This window comes from Condylura cristata, unplaced genomic scaffold (assembly GCF_000260355.1).
Source record: "Condylura cristata isolate star-nosed mole 26May11 unplaced genomic scaffold, ConCri1.0 scaffold00021, whole genome shotgun sequence".
NCBI lineage: Eukaryota > Metazoa > Chordata > Mammalia > Eulipotyphla > Talpidae > Condylura > Condylura cristata.
The window spans coordinates 35920617-35946298 of record NW_004567122.1 but is presented as its reverse complement, the minus strand read 5'-3'; the positions used below and the strand labels follow the sequence as shown (position 1 = coordinate 35946298).

Here is a 25682-nt window from a genome sequence, read left to right as displayed (position 1 = left end):
AATTCCTCTGTTTTCCTTTCCTCACCTGTCAAATGGGAGAAGAGTAACATCTACTCCATGAGGGTAGAAGTGTGGGTCTTAGCTCCCAGTCAGTTAGTCTTATTAAGCCTGTTAAATGTTATCATTCAATTGTCTCATCTCTTCTTCACTACAACCCTGTGTGGTGGCTTTGTTGTACCCCCATTTTGCAGATGAGGAAACTGAGGCTCAGTAAGGTCTAATTCACCCTGTCTCTCATGCTAGTAGGTGACAGAGCTGTTTCTTCATTTCCCCTTCCCTCTCCCTTTCCAGGTTTAGTTATCATATTATGGTTTATTAGTTTTAGATATAGAGTACAATGATTTTATACATAATAGTTATCATATTATGGTTTATTAGTTTTAGATACAGAGTACAATGATTTTATACATAATAGTTATCATATTATGGTTTATTAGTTTTAGATACAGAGTATAATGATTTTATATATAGTTATATTGCAAATGATTATAAGTCTTGTTAACATTTGTCACATCACATAGTTACGTTTTTTCTTGTGATAAGAACTTTTTTATATATATTTAAATTCTTTATTTGTATATATTTTACAACGGGGTAGTCCCCATAGACGTTGCCTCACCAAGTCACCTGTGCACCATCACCTTAGTCCCCTGTGTTCTTCCCGCCCTCGTTTTGTACCCTCTCCCTCCTGCTTTGAATAATGCCTCTCATTTATAATTGTCTGATTTCTTTTGTTTAGTTTTGTTGTATTTTTTGTTAGAACTTTTAAGATTCAATCTCCTTGAAATTTTGAAATCTACAATTGTGAACTATAATTGCCTTGCTACATATTATGTACCCAGAAAGTATTTATACTTTATAGTATAAGTGGTATTTTTTCCTTTTGATGACCACCTTCACCCATTTTACTACCCACCCTTCAACACTCTCCCACCAACCCGCCCTTACCTCTGATAGCCACCAATCTGTTTGCTGCATCTAGTGAGCTTCTTTTAGAGTCTATATATAAGTGACAGAGTGCAATATTTTCATTCTGTCTCGCGTACTTAACAAAATACCTTTAAGGTCCATCCATGTGACCACAAATAGGGGGATGCTCTTCCTTTTTATGACTGAATAGTATTTCTTTGCATGCACAGTCATGCATCACTTGATCAGTGATGGGTGGCAGATATAATGGTGATCCCAATAGGCTGAGCTATCTGTAGCCTAGGTGTGTAGCTCATTGATCATCTAGATTTGTGAAATTTCACTCTATAACATTCACACAACTACAGAATCATCCAGTGGTTTACTTCTTAGAATGTATCCTGGTTATGAAGTGCTACATGGCTCTATCTACCTTATTTTCCTTATTCAGCCATTCATGAAAATCAAATTGTTCATGTCTTGTGAAGCTTATGCTCTCAGAGAATGTGAAGATTTTGAAAATACAGAAAACCTTAGCAAACCTTTTCTTTCCACTATTATGCGATTTTAAAATAGACAAAATTGAGGGTGTGTGTGAGAGAGACATTCTCATATCCGCTTCCTGTAGCTGTCTGCATATCCACCCCAAAAAGGTGAAACAGCAATATTGGGCACAGTCAATTCTAGCTAGTTGAAATTATCTAAACGACTTGCCAAGCATAGTGACGCATCTACAGATGGGTCGGTCGTTTTGGCTTCTCTCCAGGCCTAGGATGGAGTTGTTGCTAGAGAAACCTGTGATGGAGAAGAAAAGAGCAGAGTCTTTATGCTATTTGGCCTTGTCATTTCTGGGTTTGCATTTTTAGATGTATGAAATGAGCAGATGGTAGATGAAGTGGAAGTTCATTTAGGTCCTTCAGAATGGTAGGAATTTTTAAGGAAAGCTGTCTGCTTTAGCTCCTCCTACCTGGAGATAGGTTAGGCTGTTCAGGTGTCAGGCCTCCCATCCAGGTAACACAGGACCCCTGGGTCGCTTACTCAGCTGCTCACCCTGGTATATTTTCATTACAGAATTCTGTATCTCTGAAATTATATTTGTCAGTTTATTCCCTGCCGCCCCACCCCAATAAAATATAAAATTTATGGATAAAGACCTTGTCTTTACTCTGTTTAACGTATCCCCAGTGTTTTGAAGACATTTGAATAATGCAACTCTCTAATGCTTTGTTCCCCTGGAGGTTTTATGGGGGGAAAAAATCACTGGAACAAGTTAATCCTATGACAGGAGGAGGAAAAGTCACAACTCCCCCATGTTTCCTCTTCTGCCCTAATTCTCATGTGGCCTTAGAAAACTGCCCAGATTGAAGTTTTCATCATTGTATTTTTAAAACTTTCCCACCAACTCAATGGCATAAGTACAGTTATAGTATTTCCTTAGGTGGGAAATCCCAGGCTTGGGCAGAGAAAGTGTCTCCACCCACATCTGTCTTTTCCTGTACAACACTCAACAATTAGGCCAAAGCATTTTCCTCTGTCATGTCTCTGAGTACCAGCGTGGTCCACTGTGCAGTGTGTGTGAGCACAGCAGGGTTTGCTACGAGACCTGAAATGCACCCTCTGCTTCCACAGGTCTTCTGACTCCTGACTCTCCCTCAGGGGCCCAGCTCAGTGACAGAGGGGAGGCAGGCAGGGGAGCAGAGAGCAGGACTCTGCTGTAGAGGAAGCGGGACTGAACTCAGTTCTGGGAGGACCCAGACAGGAGTCTCCAAACCTGGAACGGCCCTCATCCTCATCACAACCTTGGGACAAAGGCAGGGCACACTGACTGCTCCAGTTTCACTGAGGAATAAAATAAGTTCTTACGCTTCCATTTGCTCCCAGTCGCACATAGAGCATGAGGAGCCAAAATGGGAATTCCTGTGTTCTCGAGGTAACGCTGAGGCTCTTTTTCCTCTAGGCTCTGTGGCCTCTGGGCACACTCAGAAAGTCGCCAGCCCCATCTCTCTTTTTCCTCTAGGCTCTGTGGCCTCTGGGCACACTCAGAAAGTCGCCAGCCCCATCTCTCTTTTTCCTCTAGGCTCTGTGGCCTCTGGGCACACTCAGAAAGTCGCCAGCCCCATCTCTCTTCAGGCCACCCCTGCAGAGCTCCAGTGCTGGGCTGTATTAGGAGTATCATATTTCTTGCTATCTGCACCTTTTTGTTTTGTTTTGTTTTTAGAGGGCATAATGGCTAACAACAAGAAATGAAAAAGGAGAATCCTCTGTACTGGTCCAGGTTGTATGAAAGTTCCCTTACAGGAAAGCTTCCTGCATTGTCAGCATTTCCCTCCTTCCTATCTCCTGTTGGAGAGTGACTAGGGCCCTTGAAAGTCCCTGCCGGCCTACTGTGATTTAGATCTCCAAAACAGCCAGTGCAGCTTATCCAAAAGCTTGTATTGGCTTGGCTTGCCTTGATAACCTCTCAACCCTCCCTTTCTGTGACCAGGTTGTCCAAGTTCCAATCCTTGATTTCTAAGGTCATGTTAAAGCTCAACATTATTATCTTTATCTTGGCAGAAATCATGTTGGTATTTTTCTAAGGCCAGACTAGAATTAGGACAGAAGAGTAACTGACAAGGTGAATTGTAACTTTTCCTCTTTCTGTCATAGGATTAACTTGTTCGAGTGATTTTTTTTTTTTTTTTCACATAAAACCTCCAGGGAAGAAGGGGCTTGGGAGTTGCATTATTCAAAGCCTTATTCAGTGCTCACTTCCTTGTCCTGGACCACCTTGCACCCACTCCTTCTGCTTACCCATAATCTAACTGTCTTCCATATTAAGATAAGATGCCAGTGAACTCCAGATATCCTGAAGAAACCTGATACTGTCTTTCAACATCTCTTTGGAAAATAATCATTATGGTTTTACTATCATAACAATGATCATGTTGGTCTTACCACAGCAATATGGGTACTTATATGGTTAGTGGTATTAATGGAATATTGCATGATGTAATATGAATTACACTAATATTCATCCAAATTTATATTGTAATATCTCTCGTGGATGAATAATAATCCTCTGTGTTCTAGCCTTTTCCAGGGTAGGGTTTTTTGTTTTTTGTTTTTTTCTTTTACTAATGTTTTCATTTTTTTTACACTGCTATTCATTTTTGTGAAATATTTGATTTCCCTTCTCAGGTTTAGTCTCTGAAAATATCCCACCACCATATCACCAATAAGCCATCATGATGGTCCCTTGTGCTCTTTCCACAAATTTTGATCCCTTTTCCTCGTTTAAGCCTCAGATCGATAGTTGCCTACAATTTTTGTAATTTTTTGACCCATATTCAGTTTCCCTGTATTCCTCCTATAATTATAGTGAAATCATCCGCTATTTTTCATTTTTCTTCTAAATTATTTCCTTGAGCATAATCCCTTCCAGCTCTATCCATGTTGCAGCAAATGGCATGTGTTTGTCTTTTTTGATTGCTGAGTAGTACATTATGTATATGTACCACATCTTCTTAGTCCAATCATCCATCTTTTTTTTTTTTTTTTGGCACTTAGTTTCCATATCATTAGCTACTGTAAATAGTGCTGCAGTGAACACACGAGTGCAGTTTCCTTTCAAATTAATGTTTTTGTGTCCTTTGGATAGATTCCTAAGAGCAGAATTGTTGGGTCATCTGGTAGATACATTCTTAACAATTTGAGTAATCTCCACACAGCTTTCCCTAGTGGTTGGACCAATTTGCATTCCCACCAGCATTATAAAAGCATTCCTTTTTCTCTACATCGTCACCAGCATTTGTTGTTGTCAGTTTTGTTTTAATATGGGCCATTATTATTGGTGTGAGGTGGTATCTCATTGTGACTTAGATTTGCATTTCCTTGATTATAAGTAATGTTGGATTTTTTTTTTTTCATATGCCTGTTAGCCATCTGTATTTCCTCTTTGCTTTTCCAGGGACTTTTTCTAAGGATTTATTTATTTGTGCATACAAAAGCTAGGGTGTATACCAGAGGTTCAGGGGTTGAGAGGATTTATCAGAGACAGAGTCGATAGCAGAACAGGTAGATCAACTGAAACACACTGCTGCAGGGAGCAGTGGGTGAGACAGGAAAGTCTGCTGCTGCAATGTGGGTTAGCTCCCTGGATAGGGATTGAACTTGTGCTGCAGTGACTGCTAAAGCAGGAAGGCCCTCCAGAGCACTTTTGGTCTATTATCTAAGTCAGTCCTCACAATAAGCGTAAGAATTGGGGATCCTAATTGACAAATGAGAAATTGAGCCTGAGGGAAGTGAAGCATCTTGTTCAAAGTTTCAGAGCCAAGAAGGTGGTCTGAGTCTGACCCACAAAGGACTCTAATTAGTCCTCTTATGTCACTTATGGAGAGACTGTGCCTCATCTCTCTTACTTGACATGCACATGAAACAAATACTAATTATATCACACAGTTTCTAAGGACATTAGCAATACTGACATGAGTGAAGCTTCCATAATGTTGTTAATGTGATTCAGCTGACATTTTCTCCATAAAAAATTTTCATTACTCAAAATTGACCTTATTTATATTTTTTTCCATTTCAAGATTTATTATAGACAGATTACCATGCATTATATTAAGAGTTTAAAATCTATTTCCTTGGTGATACAGTCTGAGCTGCAAATAATTTTCAGGGAATTATTTTGCCAAAAAAAAATCTTGTTGGCTCTTTTTCCCCTCTCAGTGTCAATCACATCCTTTGTATTGGCTTTATCGTGAAACACTTTTCTCCAGCTTTAAAATAAAATCATACCTAGAAATTCTGCAAAAATATGCTGGTTTCCATGACAACTAAAATAAGTTGACATAAAAAATGCCAGCTGTAATTCAGTGCCTTTGAATTTTCATCAGGTCCTTTGGACCCATTTAAGTGCTACACAAAAAGACCAGTGTTTACTTATATTTGTTGTCTTCATGTCAGAATGTTTTGCATTCACCTACATTTTTATATATTTTTTTATTTTTTCTTTACCTCCTTTCCATTCAGCACAAGAAAGATTAGTGCTCACAGTTTGAGAGAAAGGGCAGAATCAGATAGTGGGGTATTCCAATGCAACTGCAGCGAATTTGACATAAGTAGTTCTAAATCATGAGTAACCCTTTTATAGCCATTAATATTACCTTACACTTCATGGCACTTTGTAGTTGAGGTATTTTCTCATACATTATCTACATTAATCCTTAAAAAAAAAAATAAAAGCCTTTACAGCTATTTTTAAGTGCAATCAAAGATTCTCAAAATAACTTTCTTAGAGATAGCTGATGGTGAAAGTGAAATGTGAACTTCATTGTTCTAGGTGGAACTGTTCAACTTTCCACAGTAACTTATTACCTAACAGTCCTTAGGGTTGATACTTTTGCAAATCCATAATATAACGATATCCTGCTGAAATTGAAAATGACTAATTTCCTAAAGAAAATTGAAAATTGATCCAAAGTACAATTTTCCCAAGGCCTTATCAGAACTTCTAAATCATCAAGAAATGAAACCTTTCTATTCAAAAATTACATCATGTAAAAGTAAACTTTCTAAGATAGTAAAAAATCAGGGTTTGTGGCCAGACAGTCTCTATAAACTACTCAAATTCATTATGGTATGAAAACAGCCACAGAAGATATGTGCAAATGAATGCCCATGGTTGTGTTCCAGTAAAATTTTATTAACCAAAATTGGGAGCAGAAAAGATTGGTGAGTGGGCCATAGTTTGCCCAACCACATTGTAAAAGATCGATTTTAGTTTATTTTAGGAAAATAGAGAGTAAGATTTAGATTTAGGTGACTATCGAGCAGGAGTAGAACAGATCAGGACCAGACTTTACTGAAAAAAAAAATGTCACCTTCAGCTTATTGAAGCACATAGAAAAGCATCAAGGAAAGAACAAGGTAGCTTTCTTATATTTTTATGTGTTTTGTTTTACCCAAGGAAGAGATAAGGGCTTGTTCTGGGTAACCACAGGGGTGTTCTCTCTAACCTGTAAGACATAATATATTGTTCTTATATCTGGTTAGGGGACCGGTCCAGGAATCATACTGACATACGTTCTTTAATTCCACACACATTCTTTGGCTCCTTATTATGTATTGTGCTGGCAACCACTGGGTAGACAGAGATGAACAAGCCTCACTGGTGACCATTTGCGAGTTTCTGATCTAAGCTAAGGGTAAGAGAGGAAATGGTAAGGACAGACAAGCCTGCTTAAAAAAAAAAAAAATTGATAATGTGGGAAGTACCAGTAAGGAGAGATTAGTAAAATGTACTGAGAAAAAAAAGTCAAGAGCAATGAGTTTTGTCCTAAGCAATCAGGGCCATGTGACTGAGAGGTTGACAACTTCCAGCATGATCTGGAGTGAAAGGACACCAGAAGGAGCTGAAGGAAGGGCAGATCATGTATGTGTGACTGGGAGGAAGCATGGCAGCTGGAAGTCCAGCCAAATCTTCTGAGACGCTGAAATATCAAGCGAGGTATTAGGATTTTGTTCCACAACAGAAAGCCCGGGATGATTGTTTAGCAGGCATAAAATAGATCAAAAATAGGTTTTACTAAGAAAATATCACCACAAGTATAGGGAAAACTAGATTCATTAAGGGAACCTCTAAGAACTCTAGAGTAGTGCTGTGCTGTCCAAGAGGACAATGAGAAGGCACAAACAAAAGCCATGTATATGATTTTTAAATTTCTTGCAACCATAATTTTGAAAAGTTAAAAAAACAGAATTAGCTTAAATAGTACCCATTATTTAACCTAATTTATCCAAAATAATATTTCCACATGTAATCAACATACAGATTTAGTGAGATAATTCATTCTTTACCTCATACTAAGTCCTTAACATCTGGAATATAAATTACACTCAGACCAAGAATAAATTCTGACTAGTCCAGTGCCCCAGTGCCACAGTAGCCACCATCTGGGCAGCTTCACTAGAGTGCATTAAATAGCAGGCTTCCATAGGTCTAAACAGGAGGATGATCAGAAACCAGCATGTCAGGTTGCCTGGCTACTTATTTTGCCAAGTCTTGTTGTACCCTGAGTTCTTTTAGAATAACTAATATGGAAATAATTATGTCTTCAAAATAAAATATTTATGAAATTCCTGTGGACCTAGAAAGTACTGTTCTAACTAAAGGTAGGTAAATAGTTAAGGTAAGTGAAGTCTCAGACACTTGACATTATAATTACAGTGGTTTCAATCAGGAGTTTGAATCTTAACATTTTGGAGCTGATTATTTTGTGAAATGCTTCCAGTTTTACAAATGGCAGAGATTCAAAATCACTGAACTAAATATTACTCCTGGGGCTGCCCAATTCTTTCCTTTGTCCAGGGTAGTTGTGTGTCTGTGTGTGTGTGTGTGTGTGCAGTTTGGGAGTGGAACCCTGTTTACAGTTAGATGGTCAGGTTGAGGCCACATCAACTGTCTTCATTCTTACCTTCCCTGTGAGCAACTTCATTGTCTCTTCAAAAAAAAAGAAAAAGAAAAGAAAATATTTTATATTTTTAGAACCAATTCATTAATCTGATTATGATATCGAGCTATGAACTATCTAGAAATCACCCCCACTTTTCAGTTTGGATCTAGCTAGGCACATCTGCAGCTCTTCTATTTGGAGCTCCTTCAGTCGGGCTGTGTGTGCCTGTTGCCTAAGCATTTGCTAAAAGCATAGGCCTGGGATGGCGCCCCAGATTCTGCCTTTATTGATAAAGTTCTAGTGATATCTGAGCCGCTGGTCTGCAAACCACACATGGAATAGTAAGGCCCGAGAACATCAAATATTTGCTTGAAAAAAGTAATGTAAGCGCCCTCAGGTATTTCCTCCTTCACACAGTGTATTCCCAGCTTTGAAGCCTGTGGCTCCCTCCCCTCAGAGCACACTGTGGCCTGGAATTTGAAAAGAGACCAGAATTAAGAGATCACAGGGGTCCGAGCCACAGATCCTGCCAAGGAGCCACCTTTCCTTTGAGGCTCATACTTTTCATCCTCTTGCCTCCCTGCCTTTAGGTATCTAAACTTGAAAGAGAGAAGACTCAAGAGACAAAAAGGATTCGTGAGCTAGAGCAGCGCAAGCACACTGTCCTGGTGACAGAACTCAAAGCCAAGCTCCATGAGGAGAAAATGAAGGAGCTGCAGGCCGTGAGGGAGAATCTCATCAAACAGCATGAACAGGAGATGTCAAGGACAGTGAAGGTGCGGGATGGGGAGATTCAGAGGCTCAAGTCGGCCCTGTGTGCTCTCCGGGATGGCAGCAGTGACAAAGTAAGGACAGCGCTCACCATTGAGGCCCGGGAGGAGGCCCGGAAACTGTTTGACGCAGAGCGCCTTAAGCTCTTACAGGAAATTTCGGACCTGAAAACTGCCAAGAAGCAGGTGGACGAGGCTCTAAGCAATATGATCCAAGCGGATAAAATCAAGGCCGGGGACCTTAGGAGTGAGCATCAGTCCCACCAGGAGGCCATCTCAAAGATCAAGTGGGAGTCGGAGCGGGATATCCGAAGGCTGGTTAGTAACGAAAAGCAGTAAAGCAGAGCAGAACTATTCTCTGCCCAGCTTTCGGAATGCCTGGGATTTGCTTTCTCAAGTGTCTCTCATAAGTGGGTTAGGAACATTGCTCTGTGTGCGTCATTATCTGGTGCTTTATCTAAAGTGCAAGACAGATCAGTGAGTAAGTAGGTAGGTAAATATGGAGTTGGATATGCCGGGCCTTACTTGGAATTGTAAAATGTGAACAATTTTGCAGTCACCTTTCTTAAAAATTGGATTTTCCATTCGCACTCGTATGGAGAGCCTTCTCTGATTCTTGGATGGCTCCAGAAATATTTTTACACTGTCATCCTGTTTTTGTGGGTTGCCCAGTATTGAAGTGTTTTTGAGCTTTTACAGGAGCAGGGAAAGTGGCTCTGGCTTTCCGATGTCTGAACGTGGCAGCAGCAGGAAACATCCTGCGTGCTACACCTGCCTGCTTTCTAGGAACCATGAAGGAAAGAGCCATAAAATCCCTAGGCATTTTAAAAATAGATCTTTTTCCCCAAACAAACAAAGGTCATTATAATTTTTTAATTGGCTGTCATTCCCAAGTAGCTGTTTGCTCTTACCAATTTCCAAGACTACTTCAACCCCTACAGATTTGGGTCTTTCTTTTTCATCTGTACAACCAAAAGCCATTTTGGTCTCTCATTGTGCTTAAAAATAAAACATGCTATTGTTTGAAAGCTATAATGTCTTAGGTTGACCATATCCAATCATTTTAGAAGAAAAGGCAGTTAAGTGTATTTATTCTCAGAATACCTCGCATTGCTTATATCTTACCAAATTAACCACCTCCTTTTATAATGTACTTTCAGCTTCTCTAAAACCAATATTTTCTTAGGCAAACTACACTTTCCTTCTTGTGTCTTTGGACTCTGAGCAATTTTTTAAGAACTCTAATTATGCTCCTTGGATATAGCTCTAGGATTTCAATTTTAAGTAAACATGGCATCCTTAGAACATTTTAGAAAGCTTAAAACATATGTCATTTTCTTTGTTCTGCAATACATTGTGACTATAAAATATTGCCTTTGTCATACTTTCTGAATTCTTTATCTGAAATCATTCTATTGCACTTGTTGGCAATAAACACCAAACACAGCACAGAAATATTGTTCTCTGCCCTGTGTTTGATTTTGGAAATGTCACAATGAAGAGAGTCAGAATTGTAAACTCTGGACTAAGTAGGTATGTCAATGAAAAGGAAACTTTACTTATAATATTTTGGCTTATTGATGATTTTCAATGTAAAATCTACAAATATATTCACTTATTGTTCTATAATTTTTCTATAATTGTTCTATAATTTTTAGCATATTGCTAACATAGACCTGAAATCCCTTTAGTAACAAATCTAAGCCATTTGAAGAATGGTTTTAAAATTAGGTGTAAACAGAATAACACAAGCAACTTTTTTTGATAATACAGATGCACTTGTCTTCATTTCTCCCTCATCTTATCCTGCCCCCACCTCCAGCACCCAGAAATCCTCCATGCTGTAAATGAGATAATGTGTGTGAATCTCTGAGTTATGATGGCAAAGATGATTCCAGGCAGGAATGATTTCCCAGCAGAATCCACTAGGAGCAAGTAGATAGAGAGCTACAGTAAACTGAAACTACCAGTGTAGATGACCCGCTTGACAAATGAATGGGCTGTGTAGTTAAGCATGACACTGGACTCAAACCATCTACAAGTGGAAAGGAACTAAAGACAATACTTGCATTCCCTATTAATAAAAGTTCACCAAGTTACCAGATTGTACCACAAGATCATGCAGACTTTACCAAGTGCATCTTGGAGATAATAGCTCTGAGATATTTACATGTGGAACTATGAGACTATTTAACATAATTTCTGTCTTTCTCTCTCTCTTTTTTTTTTTTTTTTGGTCCAAGGAACACAGCAAAGATTTATAAAGTGATTTCTTATAGTTGGAGATATTTTTATAAAGACAATAATATACTCCTAGTTGTATTTTATATTTCTTTTTTATCTCCATTTCACATAAAATGAAAAGAAATGAGACAAAAGGTTTCTTGCTAGGCTCTCTTCAAAAGTGTTCATAAATATTCACAACCCTAGCTCTTATCTGGGTGTGGCAAGAAGTTTACCGCCCAAATAAACCCTTGTATCAAGTGCCTGTAGGTTTTAGTAGAGAAATATTTCTTAGGTCATTTTCAGGCTTAGCAGAAATGAGTGTGGAGGTCAATAAATATATCCCACAGATATAGGGAGGGAACAGTGGCTAATATGACCAGGTATTTGCTATCCCTGTTCTGTTTTTGTCCCAACCATGATTCCTAACTGCAATGCTAAAAGTTTGCTGAGAACTAACCTCCACCATATGGATGGGAGTGGAAAGCCATAGAAGGACTCAGCTCCAAATTCTTGTCTGAATGCAAACATGTTCCACTAGCCTTGGGAAATGGTGAGGCTACTGAAAAGGTTCAGCTTCTTCAGTTAGAAATGATCTCTTTATAGTGGCTACTGCTATTTGAACAGCCCAAAGCAAGAAGTAACAACAAAAATTGTCCTGGGGAACATTGTCATGGAACATTTCACACCTGGTAACGTTTCTTTCCCACATCCAGCCAACCCATACCATTTCAAATGATATATGAAATCAAATACATAGGATATACTAAAGAGGAAATAACTACTCTTCTTAGGCTAGGATACTCCTTCACTGCAGTATACTTTGTCATACTCATGAAATCAATAACTTGTATTTATGACTTTTCCATGTCAACGAACAAAAAGAAGTTATATTTATACCATTGTAAAAGTGTGTTTCTTTACAATATTGTTAAGCAAAATGCCCTGGGTGTCATTTAATTCAGATGGATGAAATCAAAGCCAAGGACAGAATCATCTTTTCCCTGGAAAAGGAACTGGAGACGCAAACGGGCTATGTACAGAAATTGCAGCTGCAGAAGGAGGCTCTGGATGAACAACTCTTCCTGGTCAAAGAGGCTGAGTGTAACATGAGCAGTCCAAAAAGAGAAATTCCAGGGAGAGCAGGAGATGGCTCGGAACATTGCAGCAGCCCAGTAAGTCTATTCAAGTTTCAGAGTTCAAGAGCCATCTTTTTTTTTTTTTTTTTTACAGATTTATTTATTTGTGCATACAGAACTGGGGGACAGGCCAGAGGCTCAGGGGTGGCGAGAGGCTTCACCAGAGACAGAGTGGGGAACAGAACAGGCAGATCGACGAAGTACACTGCTGAGGGGAGCAGCGGGCAGGTCAGGAGAGGTCTGCCACGCCATGTGGTCACCTCCGGGGTAGGTGGGAATCGAACTCATGCAGGAGCGGCTTTAGATTCTCAGTACTGTGCTTTAATCCGCTGCACTACCAGGGAGGGCCGAAGAGCCATCTTTTATCTCGTGCCCAAGTTTTACTTCACTTAAGCTCTTTTCCTGATTATGATAAAGAAATCAGTTCTACCTCCTACTGTAAAACAGCTGGTATTTGGGGAATAGAATTTTCTAACTTATACATAACAAATTGGTCTTCACTGTGTGAGCAGATCACAAGAGAAATACAGGTCTGTTTCAATCCTTCATAGAATTTTTCTAACCAGGCAACACCTAGTCACACTTTAACTTATTATGAAAATATGTTCTCTTTTGCCAAGCCTGGTAATTTTTCCTTGTGTGTCCAATTCAGTTGGAGATTGGTAAAGATTGTTATTGCCCACTGGAGTCAAAGTATAGAACTATCTAGACTAAATAATTTATAATCCTCACCTGAAAGCTGTACTCTGATTGAATTTGATACTTATTTCCATGAATTTCCTTCACTTTATATGATAAATTATTTTTTAAAGTACACTTAGAAAAATCATTTTGGGTATAATTGACTTTCATATCTTACTTAGCTGCTATAAAAATGAAAATGTATTTCTTAAGAACAGAGATGTATTCCACAGTAGTACTTAGAACTGAGTGATGAATAATTTACAATTGGAGTTCAGGAGATGATAGATAGATAGATAGATAGATAGATAGATAGATAGATAGATAGATAGATAGATAGATTGATTGATTTGTTGTGTGGCTTTAGACAAATCATTTCACTGCTCAAGAATAGCATGCTCTATAAGTCTGGTCTGCAGTCCAGAGAAGATTATATATCAAATGTGGAGAGAAGATTATATATAAAATGTGGTTAAATTTCAATACATATTACTCATCTGTTGACATTAGCCACAAGACCTTAAAATAAGTCATTGCCTTCCTGAATCGTACCTGTTCTGCTCAATCTTCTAATATATTGTGAATCTAAGGATATAATTGTGTGGAATAACTTTGTCAACAGGATAGCACTACCAAAAGATAAGATGATAATGGAATTGCCAGTATATGATAATAGAGGCCCCATGGACTCTGAAGACAGAATTAAGCCACAACTTTATGGGCAAAGTGATCCACAGTATTTATGACAGTGAGAAATCCATTTGCTCTCAGCAAAATATATCGGCAAGGGCTGTCCTATAACTTGTTGCCTTTTGTACTTAAAGGTAACGCACCAGCCTTCTCCCTCTGACCTTTTTCTCCAGGACTTTGTAAGAATTTACAAAAGCCCATGCCTACCTCCTACTTTATCTTCTCTTGGGCTAAGTGTACTAACAGGACACCTGTCTAAGTCATGAGAAGTCATGTGCAGCCATGATGTAAAGAATGTTCCTTGAACCTCACACAATCACCACATGATCTTTAGCCTCATAGCTCACCCTTCTGATAGACTGATCTATCTGCCCCAGGAGTCAGGGTTCTGGGGAGTATCTGCCATATGGAATTCATTTGCAATTTCAGCCAGGCTTGGTCTTAAGCCCAAGTAGTACATATTGGGTGTTAGGAGAGGGTCAATAGTCACTCTTCCCTAAGTAAGAGAATATTTTACTCTCCCCTCCTAAGCCAGATGAAAGGAATTAAGTTTCTTTCTTTTATGAGCACTATTCCAAAACTCTATGGAAAGTGTTGTTGAAGACATATCTGATTTAATTTAATGTGTAGGATTTACGAAGAAATCAAAAGAGAATAGCTGAATTGAATGCCACTATAAGAAAATTAGAAGACAGGAATACCTTGCTTGGAGATGAACGAAATGAATTGGTAAGTTCTAATGAGAATTTATTTTATATTTTGGTTAAGTGTTGTGTTTAGGTGAAAGTTTAAATTGATGTTATAAAAATATAATGTAATACGGAGAAGCATACAAATAATAAAGGTAAAATTCAAACAATACGCCTGAAGTGATACACCCATATAACCACCACGCAGGTGAACAAAAGGGGAGCTGCCGACACCTCTCAACCTCCCTTCCTCACCAGCCTTCTACCTCTCTAGGTGTTTATTGGTAGTTTGTAATGTATTTTAAATAGAATCATACTCTTTTTGTTAGGCATTTTTGCTGAGCGTACAAAGTAAATTGTTCACTTGAGTTATGTTTTTGGTTTTGAAATACATTCTTAGTATGATTTTAAATTTTTAATCTCCTTCTTAATAATGAGAGCAAGGAACTTATGAAAATGCCCATTGTCCTTATGGGTATTCTGTGTGATTTTCCCTTTATCTCTTGCCCATTTGCTATTGTGCTAACTTTAATTTCTTATAAATATTTAGAATTCTCTTACATTATTTTTGGACATCTGTATTTAACCTACCTTGTTCTGTAGTTTACAGTTTACATTCTAAGTATGTATCTTTTACTTCATGTTTTTCTAATGTTGTAATGCATTGCTATTTAGTTCAAAATCTTTTCTAATAATGTGTAATTTCTTCTTTCACCTGTGGATTTCTTAGCAGTATGTGGCTTACTTTTCAAGCTTTTGGAGATTTTTGAGTTAGCTCTTTGTTACTGATTTCTACCCTAACTCTAATATAGTGAAAAAACATACTTTCTATTATTCAGTTTCTTTAAGATTTGTTGAAATTTGTGACTGTAGCATATGGTAAATTTTTTAAATGTCCCATGTTCTTATGAAAAGTTCACACTCCTCAATTGTTAGATGCAGTTTGAATAAATTTTATTATTAATAGTCTTGTGTAAAACCTTCTATAACCTTACTAAATGATACTGTGTTGGCTTCTCCCAACAGATTTCAGTTTTCACAATCTGTTGATCTTAGTTCTGTCAGTTTTTCTTCATATGTATTTGAAGTTATATTATTATGTACAAGTAAATTAAGATGTATAATATGTTTTTGGTATATTGACCCACTCTATCATTTTGAAATATTTTTCTTATCTTTTGACTTAACGTCTTTGATAGTGATAAAACTCTCACATTTTTTGTTTTAGTGTTTCATGAAAAAGTATGATAGCCCAATATGCACATGCACATACATACAGCTATTCTCTACTTTCATTGTATTTCAGGTATTACTTTTAAAAGAACATGTTCTGGGTTCTGTGGGACAATGGATATTGATGTATATACAAAAGAGTTACAGATATTTGCTTTTTTTTTAAGTTTATCTGCATTTTTTACAAGTAGCATATACTATGTAAACTTATGTACATACACCTTGTCAATGATCTCCAGAAAAGATAGAGAATACTATTTTAGAACTCAAGGGAAACTGTAAATATTCATAGATATTTAAGTTTTTTGTGTAGTACTTCCTAAAATGTTAGGATACATGAAAAGAATAAGAACTTGAATATGGAAATTCAATGGAAAGCTATGTTTGGCCATGACACAGGAATGTTTCAAGTGACCATATGCTATATCATCTAATTAAAGGGGAAAATTTTCAGAATAAAAGCAGAAGGACTATTAGCAATCACCCCAATACAGCCCTTATAAATTTCAGTCAGTGGTTCTCAAGTAAAGGCGGTCTGGATAACACTTTGGGTGTTTTTGGTAGTGACAACAGGGAGGATGTTGCTGGTGTCTGTTGACAGAGGCTAGGGGTGCTGCTTAGCATCCTCCTCTGTCCCATACAACTCCCCCAACCTAACTTACTGTTCTTTCTAGTTTCTCATAAATACAAAGATATATGGCATAAAATGTCTAGAGTACAGTATGTTACACCTTCAAGGCTCGTTAAGGACAAGTTATTCCTAAATACAAATACAAATACAGTTTCAAGGTTGTTTTTTTCCCTCAGTAAATCTTTTTGTAAAATAAGCATCCTTAATGAGTCAGGACACTTCTTCCCCAATTACTCCTTTCTGTCCTCATATCCCTCCTCAACCCAAGAGACAAGCTGTGCCTTCTGTCTTTCCAGTTAAAACGTGTACGGGAAACTGAAAAACAATGTAAGCCTCTTCTGGAAAGGAATAAGTGCCTCGCCAAGAGAAACGATGAACTGATGGTGTCTTTGCAGCGCATGGAAGAGAAACTAAAAGCCGTTACCAAGGAAAATTCAGAAATGGTGTGTATCACATGCTCTGCAGAACTGCCTTTTCTTTCTGTCTATTGCTCCCCCAACCTAACTTACTGTTCTTTCTAGTTTCTCATAAATACAAAGCTATTTATGAGAATTTTGGTTTTCCCTTATGTAAGCAAGGAAACTTTAAGGAAGAAAGCAAGAGAAAGTTGCTGGCTGTGAATTTTCTGAGCTTTCTAAATTTACAGAGCCAGTAGGTGTGCTTCCAGGAACGTGCTCACTCTCCAAAAGATCTGAAATAGGAAGCATCGCAACACAGCCCCCGAAACTTCCTTTCAAGAATTTTACTAACATGCTCTCTGTAGCACTGCATAGTGAACTTACATCTCCTAAGACTGTATGTAAGAGATAAGGACGAGATGCCATCATTTGTATTAGATTTGGATAAGTGATGGGGAGTGTCCTCTTCACAGACCGAGAGCACAGAAGATGCTCTAGACATCTTCAGACAATCAATTCTTTCAACTTAGAGCAGATAAAATGAACTTGAGGATTTTAGTGGCTATGTATGTGTAGCTAAGCTGTATATATTTTTCAATTTAGTTAGGCCTCATAAAATTTCTACAAATATTTTATCTGAAGCTCTAAAATTTGGGTATTTTAAAATGTCTGCTTGTCCACTTGTCCTTTCTTCTTTTCCCAATCAGAGAGAAAAAATAACATCTCATCCACCCTTGAAAAAGTTGAAATCTCTGAATGACCTTGACCAAGCTAATGAAGAACAAGAGACAGAGTTCCTAAAACTTCAAGTCATTGAACAACAGAACATTATCGATGAGCTCACAAGGGTAGGTTTTAATCACTTTATAAACTAAGCATTTCCCAGGGACAAGTTGCCTGCAAATCACCACACTCTGGGAGTATTTCATAGTTTTGGATTAGCCCCAAAGCCAAGTTCTTATGTTTGGTATGTAAATAGGTTCAAGAGAGTCTATTATGAAAATATCTCTTATTAGTCACCTGTTATAAACCTTTTCAACTATAGTCCATTCTTAACTAATTGACAGAGTTTAGGAACAGGTGATGGGGGTTTTAAATAATAGTCTCTAAAATAAGGTGGTCAAGATTACTTCCTGCTGTTGAGGAAATAAAAGATTATAACTTCTGTTTATAATTATTTATGGCTTTCTCTTTATAAATGTCCTTTGATGAGTATACAGTATAGTGCATATACTGTAGGAAAAGGATAATCTAAGCGTAACTGTTTAAAGTTTCAGAAATATTAAAATTTCATAGTCAAAATATTTTTACTATTAGAATGAAAAATCAAAAAATTAACATCACTAACTTAAACCATATTTGGCCTTCTAAAACACTGTATCCTCACTCAGTTCTACATTCTCAATTACTTATAGTTCTCATAGATTCACTAGTATAGAAATTTGCTTGACTTTGAGAATCCTGTGTTTAAAAGTTTCTTACAGGATTTTGAGATATTCGTGCCTATTGACAAGATATATAAGTGACACCTTTTCCATCTATCTTTGAATTCATACAATAAACACCTGAAATATATATATTTTAAGATTTATTTATTTGTTCATACAGAACTGGGGTACAGGCCAGAGGCTCAGGGGCAGCGAGAGGCTTCACCAGAGACAGAGTGGGGAGCAGAACAGGCAGATCGACGAAGTACACTGCTGAGGGGAGCAGCGGGCGGGTCAAGAGAGGTCTGCCACGCCATGTGGTCACCTCCAGGGCAGGCGGGAATCGAACTCATGCGGAAGTGGCTTTAGCTTCTCAGTGCAGTGCTTTAACCCGCTGTGCCACCAGGGAGGGCCCAAACACCTGAAATATTTAATGGATGAATAGCAAATTTCCAAAATTTTCATCTACAATAAGAATGAATCAAGAAATTGGTCATCATTTCTTGGCATTCCAATGAAAACCCCTCACCCCACAAAGCACTAGATGATTCTAAGTAGAAACTTTGTTCCCATCTTCAGAGGCCTCAGGTAAGAACAAGCATCCAAGATTAATTAAAGGATAGTTTTCTATGCTTTTCAAGTGAATAAATGAAAAGAATAAGGTTTTACTTTATTATAAAATAATATCTGTTCAACACTTTATACTTTAAAAATAATTTTGAAACCGCCCTAAAAATAATTTTGAAACCGCCCTCCCTGGTGGCGCAGCAGGTTAAAGCACAGCACTGGGAAACTAAAGCCACTTCAGCATGAGTTCGATACCCTCATGCCCCGGAGGTAATCCACATGGCATGGCAGACCTCTCCTGACCCACCTCATTGATCTGCCTGTTCTGTTCCCCACGCTGTCCCTGGTGAATCCTCTCACAGCCCCTACACCTCTGGCTTGTACCCCAGTTCTGTATGCATAAATAAATAAATCTTTAAAAATGATAATAATAATTTTGATAATAATAATAATAATGAACAGTTATATACCAGAGACATTTTATGGGAGTGGAGTGGGGAATTAAATCAAAAACAGTGGGGGGAGGGAAATGCACTGGACTTCGGTGATAGCACATGGGTGATTTGGTGTTGGGAAGCCCAAGAGGATTACAATTGGAATGGAAAAATGCACAAAATGATGGAAAAATAAACTATCAGGGAAAAAAATCAAAATAATAATAATAATTTTGAATCCCGGAAAAACTGAAGAATATTCTTTGGAGAATGTGAGTAATTCTTATTAGAGCTATTTGATCTTTAAGGGTAAATCTTTAAGGATTCTGATTAGGAACACAGTACCTCCTGATTGTGAAGCTGTAAGATAAGATCCATGTGGAGTATCAGGAAAAGTTATAGAATATCCTTACTTTAATTTGTTTAAATGTCATACCAAACTATTGTCAAAGAAGGCCCTCCCTGGTTGTGCCACAGGTTAAAGCTCAACACTATAACACTTTAGTGCAAGTTCGATCCCCAGCCAGGGAAATGACCCATATAGCTCAGCAGACTTCTCCTGTCTCTCCTACTGCTCCCCTCAGCAGTGTACTTCTTTTATTTGCCTACTCTGCTCCCCCCTCTGTCTCTGGCGAATCCTCTCACTGCCCCTGCACTTCTGGCCTGTACCTCAGTTCTGTGTGCATAAACAAATTTTTTTTAAAAAGTTGTCAAAGATACAGAGTATAATATTATTTTAAACATAAATATGTAATTCCTCAGGAGAAAAGACACTCTGTGCAAAAAACCAAAAGCCTATATAGAAAATATATACCAATTCTAGCTCTGAAAAATCTTCATCTGTTTTCCAGGACCGAGAAAAGCTTATCCGTAGGAGAAGGCATAGGAGGAGTTCCAAGCCAATTAAGGTAATGAGAAGACTGGGTTATCAGAATTTTGCCACAAACACAGCCAGACGAGTAGAGCTTGCCAAGAAATCGTCCTGCAAAATGTGATAAATTGCATATTCCCGAAATGCCGCTGCCCATGGGCTTTATATGCCAGAAGAAATTCTCTTCTCTTGACATTTCTCAGAAGTCCAAAAATGATTGTGTTGTGGATTCTGGCTTGAAAGGGTTGCTTTTCTATGACTGCCTGAGTAGAGAAGTGAGCGGGTTTGATGGTGTAAATGTAACCTGCCAAGTTAGAGAGTCGCACTCCAGTCGTACGCCACAAACACATGACCTAAGGCCTCCCATTGACAGCTGCCCTGTAACCGATCAGTATGTTTTCATTATGCACTAGGAAAACACTGGTGGTAATGATGCTTCCAATCCACCAATATCTGTATAGCTTTTTATAATCCATAAAGTTTTGTTACTTAGCTTATCTGTTCGATTTTTATTTCTGCCAAGTGCATCATTTGAAGGGTCCATGTGGTCTGTGTTCCTGTGCACATCGCCAGTCAGCAGAGCTTCAGTCAAATACACAGGTAGTTGTGTCAGTGAGTCTGTACTTTCTCTCCACAGAGGCCTGTTTTGGACCCATTTATTGGCTATGATGAGGACTCCATGGATTCGGAGACATCATCCATGGCCTCATTTAGAACAGACCGAACACCAGCCACTCCTGATGATGACTTGGATGAAGTAAGCTTTGTTTTTGTTATATGCTTACCAAATCTTACCGTTAAGGGAGACAAAAACATGCTTTCCATGGTTTACCTCCTTTAAAAACAGCTAAAAATGATCTCATAATAGTGACCAATTTTGAGACCATGCTTGAATTGAATACCTCTTGGAAAATAGCTTCACCTATATCGTATAACTTTTCTATTTTTATTTTTTGCCTCTTATCCTCCTTGCCCCCTTAACTTCAGAACTATTGCCATGTTTATTGTCCACTGGGCATGTAAGCTTTTTAGAAATTCTAAAGTGCAGGTCTGTAATGAAAAGACTTCTTTCAGAATAAACATCACTTTCCCAAATTCTTCACCACGAGAAAGTATTAACCAAAGAATAAACTGGAAGAACAAGTTTTTAGATATAATCTCAGATGGTATTTAGCAAAGTGTATTCTGCAAGCCACCTTCACTGGAATCATCTTGGGGATTCAATCATGTTGGAAATTGCTAGACTCTACCATAAGCACTCCTGACTCAAGATCTTGGAGCCGGAGCCTCTACATCTGCATTTTTCACTAAACTCCCTGGTGACTGTCTCATGCTCTGGAGTTTGACACCTTTTGTAATTTTTCAGAGAAAGAAGTTGATAGATGTGAATGTATTGCAAAGACGCAAGACTAAAGTCCTCAGCAGCACTGCCTCAAATTTACATCCAAAATCTGAGCATAAGTCCTTATTTGGGTCCAAAATTTTCTAGAATCCAAGTAGTAATCAGAAATGTATACATAAGTAAATGTTTCTGTTATTAATAAATATTTAGGTATTTCTGCAATTTCCATCTTGAAAATATTACTATGCATACTTTGAAATTAAGAATAAAATCACACTGAATCCAAAACCAAACCTTTAACTTCTCTTAACAAATGGACAAATGTTAACATTTCATATGGAACCCAGGAACTGAGCATTGCACAATTATTATTTTTTTTTTTAACCTAAAGAGTTTAGCAGCTGAAGAATCGGAGTTACGATTTCGGCAATTAACAAAAGAATACCAGGCCCTGCAACGAGCGTATGCCCTCCTGCAGGAGCAAACCGGAGGCCTCATTGATGCTGAAAGAGAAGCTAAGGTGAGTGAACCTCTGGGGAGAGGGCTTTGACTGGCTGCAACAACCACAGCATGAAAATACCACGGGAGGAACAGTATCCCCGGGCCAGCCGTTCTCCACCCTTCTCCCACTGTGGCTTTGAACTCTTATCTTTCATGTCAACAAACCATACCTTGGATCTAGAAACGTTAGAACCTACCTTAGATGGATGCTTTTATTCCTTTAAAGATAGTTGAGCATATAGTTCTTATCATTGCTATTTGAAAATGTGTATTTTCAAAGCTAGACAATAATAAATTTTGATAATCCATTTTTTTGGTTTTTGCTTAAGAGAGAGAAATTTGACCTTTCAAAAAGAATGGTTAGCTAGTTTCTTTTAATAAGTCCACTGAGTTACAGTTGACAACTGACTGAGAACTTTCAATGACTATATCTTATTTAGTCCCTGTGACCGCTCTCTTGGGTCAATATTTTATAAAAGGGCAGTGTAAGGCTCAGAGGGGTTAATTGAATTAAAGTACCCAAGATCACAGACAGTAAATAGAAAATTGGGATTCCAATTCAAATTACTCAAATCTTACTAAGTAAGATTTGAAAAACTTGGTAGTTCTTTTTATTATGTCACAACTGCCCTTCTAACCTTGTTTAAAAAGACATGCATTCTAATCCCTAATATCTATTGATTCTTGCTATGTTCTAGTTATTATAATGAGCATCGTGCATACATTATGTCATGTCATCATAAGACAAGTCTAACTGTTACTGTCTTTTTTATAGAAGAGGAGAGAATAACTTAGTAGGAGATAGGCATAACTTAGGTTAAAATCAGAATATGTTGCTTAGTCAGATTAAAGTTAGGATATGAACTATAGTCCTTTTAAGTTTGGAATCATAACCTCCATGCCATAACTTACATGGAACAAGAAGGACTGTGCTGCCCTGTGGGTTTACATGGTCTGTAGTATGCTGAGGAGTGCTGCTGAAGCCACTGTCAGTTGTTTTTGGGGGAGGGATAGATATTACAGTTAGGAAATTTTACATGACAGTGTATAAACATATACACTTACATATGAGTGCATATACAAATAAGTAAATGTGGAATTTGGAATGGACAGGAAATCAGTCATTAGAAAGGAGGTGTATGTGTGTCTTTAGCATTGTGCCCTAAGTTTGTAACCTTTGTCGTTTACATTATCAGTATTTCCTAACATTCTTATCCACATAGGTTTGGTTATTTAATCTAACAGCATATTCCTTATTTTTATTTTTATATATTTTTCTGCATAGAAGAATTGGGCTGTAGGCCAGAGGATTTACCAGAGACAGAGTGGGGAACAGAACAGGCAGATCCACTGAAATACACTGCTAAGTCAAGACAGGAGAGGTCTGCTGTGCCATGTGGGTCAGTTCCCTGGCCGGGGATCAAACTCAGGCCGTAGCAGTGATAGCACTGAGACTTAACCCGTAGGTCACCAGAGAGGCCCCATATTCCTTGTTTTTATTTTTTTTTTTTTTGAAATGTGATGATATAGAAGCTTGTTCTCTTTCTCTCTACTCACTCTCTAATCTAAATAGCATTGCTCTGGTCACTGAAGTTGAAAAACTATTCTCAGCAAAACAGTCTAAAACAAAGCAGATAGGAAAAGAACAGCAGAGTAAATTTTTTAAATGTAGAATACAAACGTAGTTTGGATGAAAACATCAATGAAAGCAAAGGATATAGTCATGTTAATACAAGGGGAAACAAGGTATTATATTTAATAACCATTCCAGGTTAAAATAAATCTTAGCAAAATAAAGCTTGGATTTGTTGTTGTTGTTGTTCTGATAAAGGTAACATTTAACAATCTCCTCTTGAAGAGAATGGGAAAGATACCTATCTTTGCTACTTTCATTCAACTTTATACTGTTGAAACTATCCAGATCACAAGACAAGGAAAAAATATACATAGGAGCAGGAAAAAAGAAAAAAGCAAACTATTTTTCAAAGAAAATAGGATTATATATAGAAAGAGAATCAAAGATAGTCCATTTGTTAAATCCAGCAAAATGGTGGCAGTAGGGACACTGGGCTCACCTACTCCACAGACTTGAAATTAGAATGCAGTAGAACAAAGCCTAAAAATCCTGGTGGAGAAAAGGGACAACCACAGCACACTTTGGGAGCAACAGTCCAGGGAAAAGGGGTGCAAAGGCAGGACTCTGAAAGTCTTTCCCTAAGATAACCCCTAAGAAAGCCAGAAGACTGAACATACCACAGATGCTGGAGCAAAAACTCCCTCAGTGGAGTCTCAGTCTAGAGGACTGCAGGGGAGTTCAAGCTAGCAGTTATAAAAACACTTATGAAACTCAAAAAAGCTGTTAGGCTAAGTGATGGAGGACAGGTTGCTCCCCAAGATCAACACCTCAAGCTGCTTTCACGTAGACTGGCACATACACACACACACATGTGCACATCATGTGTGTATGTTTGCATATGTTGGCTTTAGATGTAAGGCACAAAGTTGACTATGTAAGAATGGTGGTGGGATCTAGGTGAGCCCAAAGTAGTGAAGGCTCTCCAGAAGTAGAACTGATTCAAGTAAAGAGACAAGTGGCAAGTAACAACATGTGTTTAGGAAACAAGGAGGTCACCAGCAGGTGAGGTGTGGACTCGGTTGAGTAGTAGGGAAAGAGTAGACATAGAATGGGAGTTCTCGAAGCCCAAGCTGCTAAGGTTGAATTTCAACCTGATGGTCAAGGGAACCACATGAAATTTTAAGCACGACTTTATTTCCTAAAATAGTTTTAAAAGATCCTTTTGTCACAGCAAGATTCTTATTTCTTCTTGCTTGTTAAGGGCTAGGCAAGGACCCGGAGGGGAAGAAAACTGCTGAATGACCGTTTTGCTTGTTGAGTTGTGGCATCTTTATTTTACCAGGCTCAAGAACAGCTCCAGGCAGAGGTGCTAAGGTATAAAGCCAAAATCGAAGATCTGGAAGCAACTCTGGCTCAGAAAGGGCAGGTAGGCATTTGCTGGCTAGCACCGCTACAGAGGCAGACAGTTGAGTCTGCCCTTCCTCTAGACGGCCCTGCGCACCCAGGACACGGCTTGGCTCGCCACAGTGACCTTTCTCAAACTGTGTCAGAATGTTCAACTCTATGTTTCTGTCCCTGGTGTTTTTCTGGCCAGAGTTGTGAGCCCAACTACAACAGCGTATGAGGTTGGGCAAGAGAGAGAATGCCAGAGGAAGAGGATCCCTGTCCAGTAGCCTAGACTTGTCACAGCGGCTAAGACAAAGACCCTCCCTCCAGCTGCATTCTTTGCCTCTCTGCTACATTTATGGTTCTGCATTTTAATGTTTTCCATTCATATGTATCTGGCCTGTGTGCATTCTGACCCTTTTCACTTTTTGCCTGTGTGGTCACTTCTGAGTCCCCAGAAGGCTGGTCCTGGATTATTCAGACTGAAAAGGGTAGCGCTAGTGAGTGACAATGAGAAGGGGGTTAAATTTTCCTGGCAACTTTGGCCCCAATGTCTTTGAATAAGGAGCTGGCGGGGCGGGTGTCACTTACCAGTGGCCGACAGGCAAACAAACTGGGTGAAAAGAAGACAGCTGTACCAAGTGGTGTGACGACACGTGCTCTCTCGTGCCCCTCTGAAATGCTGACTGCGCGATATTCTTTGTCAAACAGGCTTCACACTGGGTAGAAGATAAACAACTTTTCATTAAGAGAAACCAGGAGCTTTTAGAAAAGGT

The 25682-nt window shown here is 38.4% G+C and overlaps 1 protein-coding gene across 5 annotated transcripts in view; it reads left to right on the top strand.

Moving 5' to 3' along the window:
- Nucleotides 1–25682, top strand: part of JAKMIP2 (janus kinase and microtubule interacting protein 2) — a 154832-nt gene that overhangs the window by 101694 nt on the left and 27456 nt on the right. For 3 of the 5 annotated variants that reach the window (XM_012727898.1, XM_012727897.1, XM_012727899.1), the window contains 10 exons: nucleotides 8939–9436; nucleotides 12307–12516; nucleotides 14482–14580; nucleotides 16701–16847; nucleotides 17510–17650; nucleotides 20082–20138; nucleotides 20739–20858; nucleotides 21835–21963; nucleotides 24863–24946; nucleotides 25618–25680. In XM_012727898.1, the coding sequence (XP_012583352.1) occupies nucleotides 8939–9436; nucleotides 12307–12516; nucleotides 14482–14580; nucleotides 16701–16847; nucleotides 17510–17650; nucleotides 20082–20138; nucleotides 20739–20858; nucleotides 21835–21963; nucleotides 24863–24946; nucleotides 25618–25680 (1548 nt within the window). The remainder of the gene's footprint in view (nucleotides 1–8938; nucleotides 9437–12306; nucleotides 12517–14481; nucleotides 14581–16700; nucleotides 16848–17509; nucleotides 17651–20081; nucleotides 20139–20738; nucleotides 20859–21834; nucleotides 21964–24862; nucleotides 24947–25617; nucleotides 25681–25682) is intronic. The other 2 variants (XM_012727900.1, XM_004686856.2) reach the window with 1 other exon arrangement.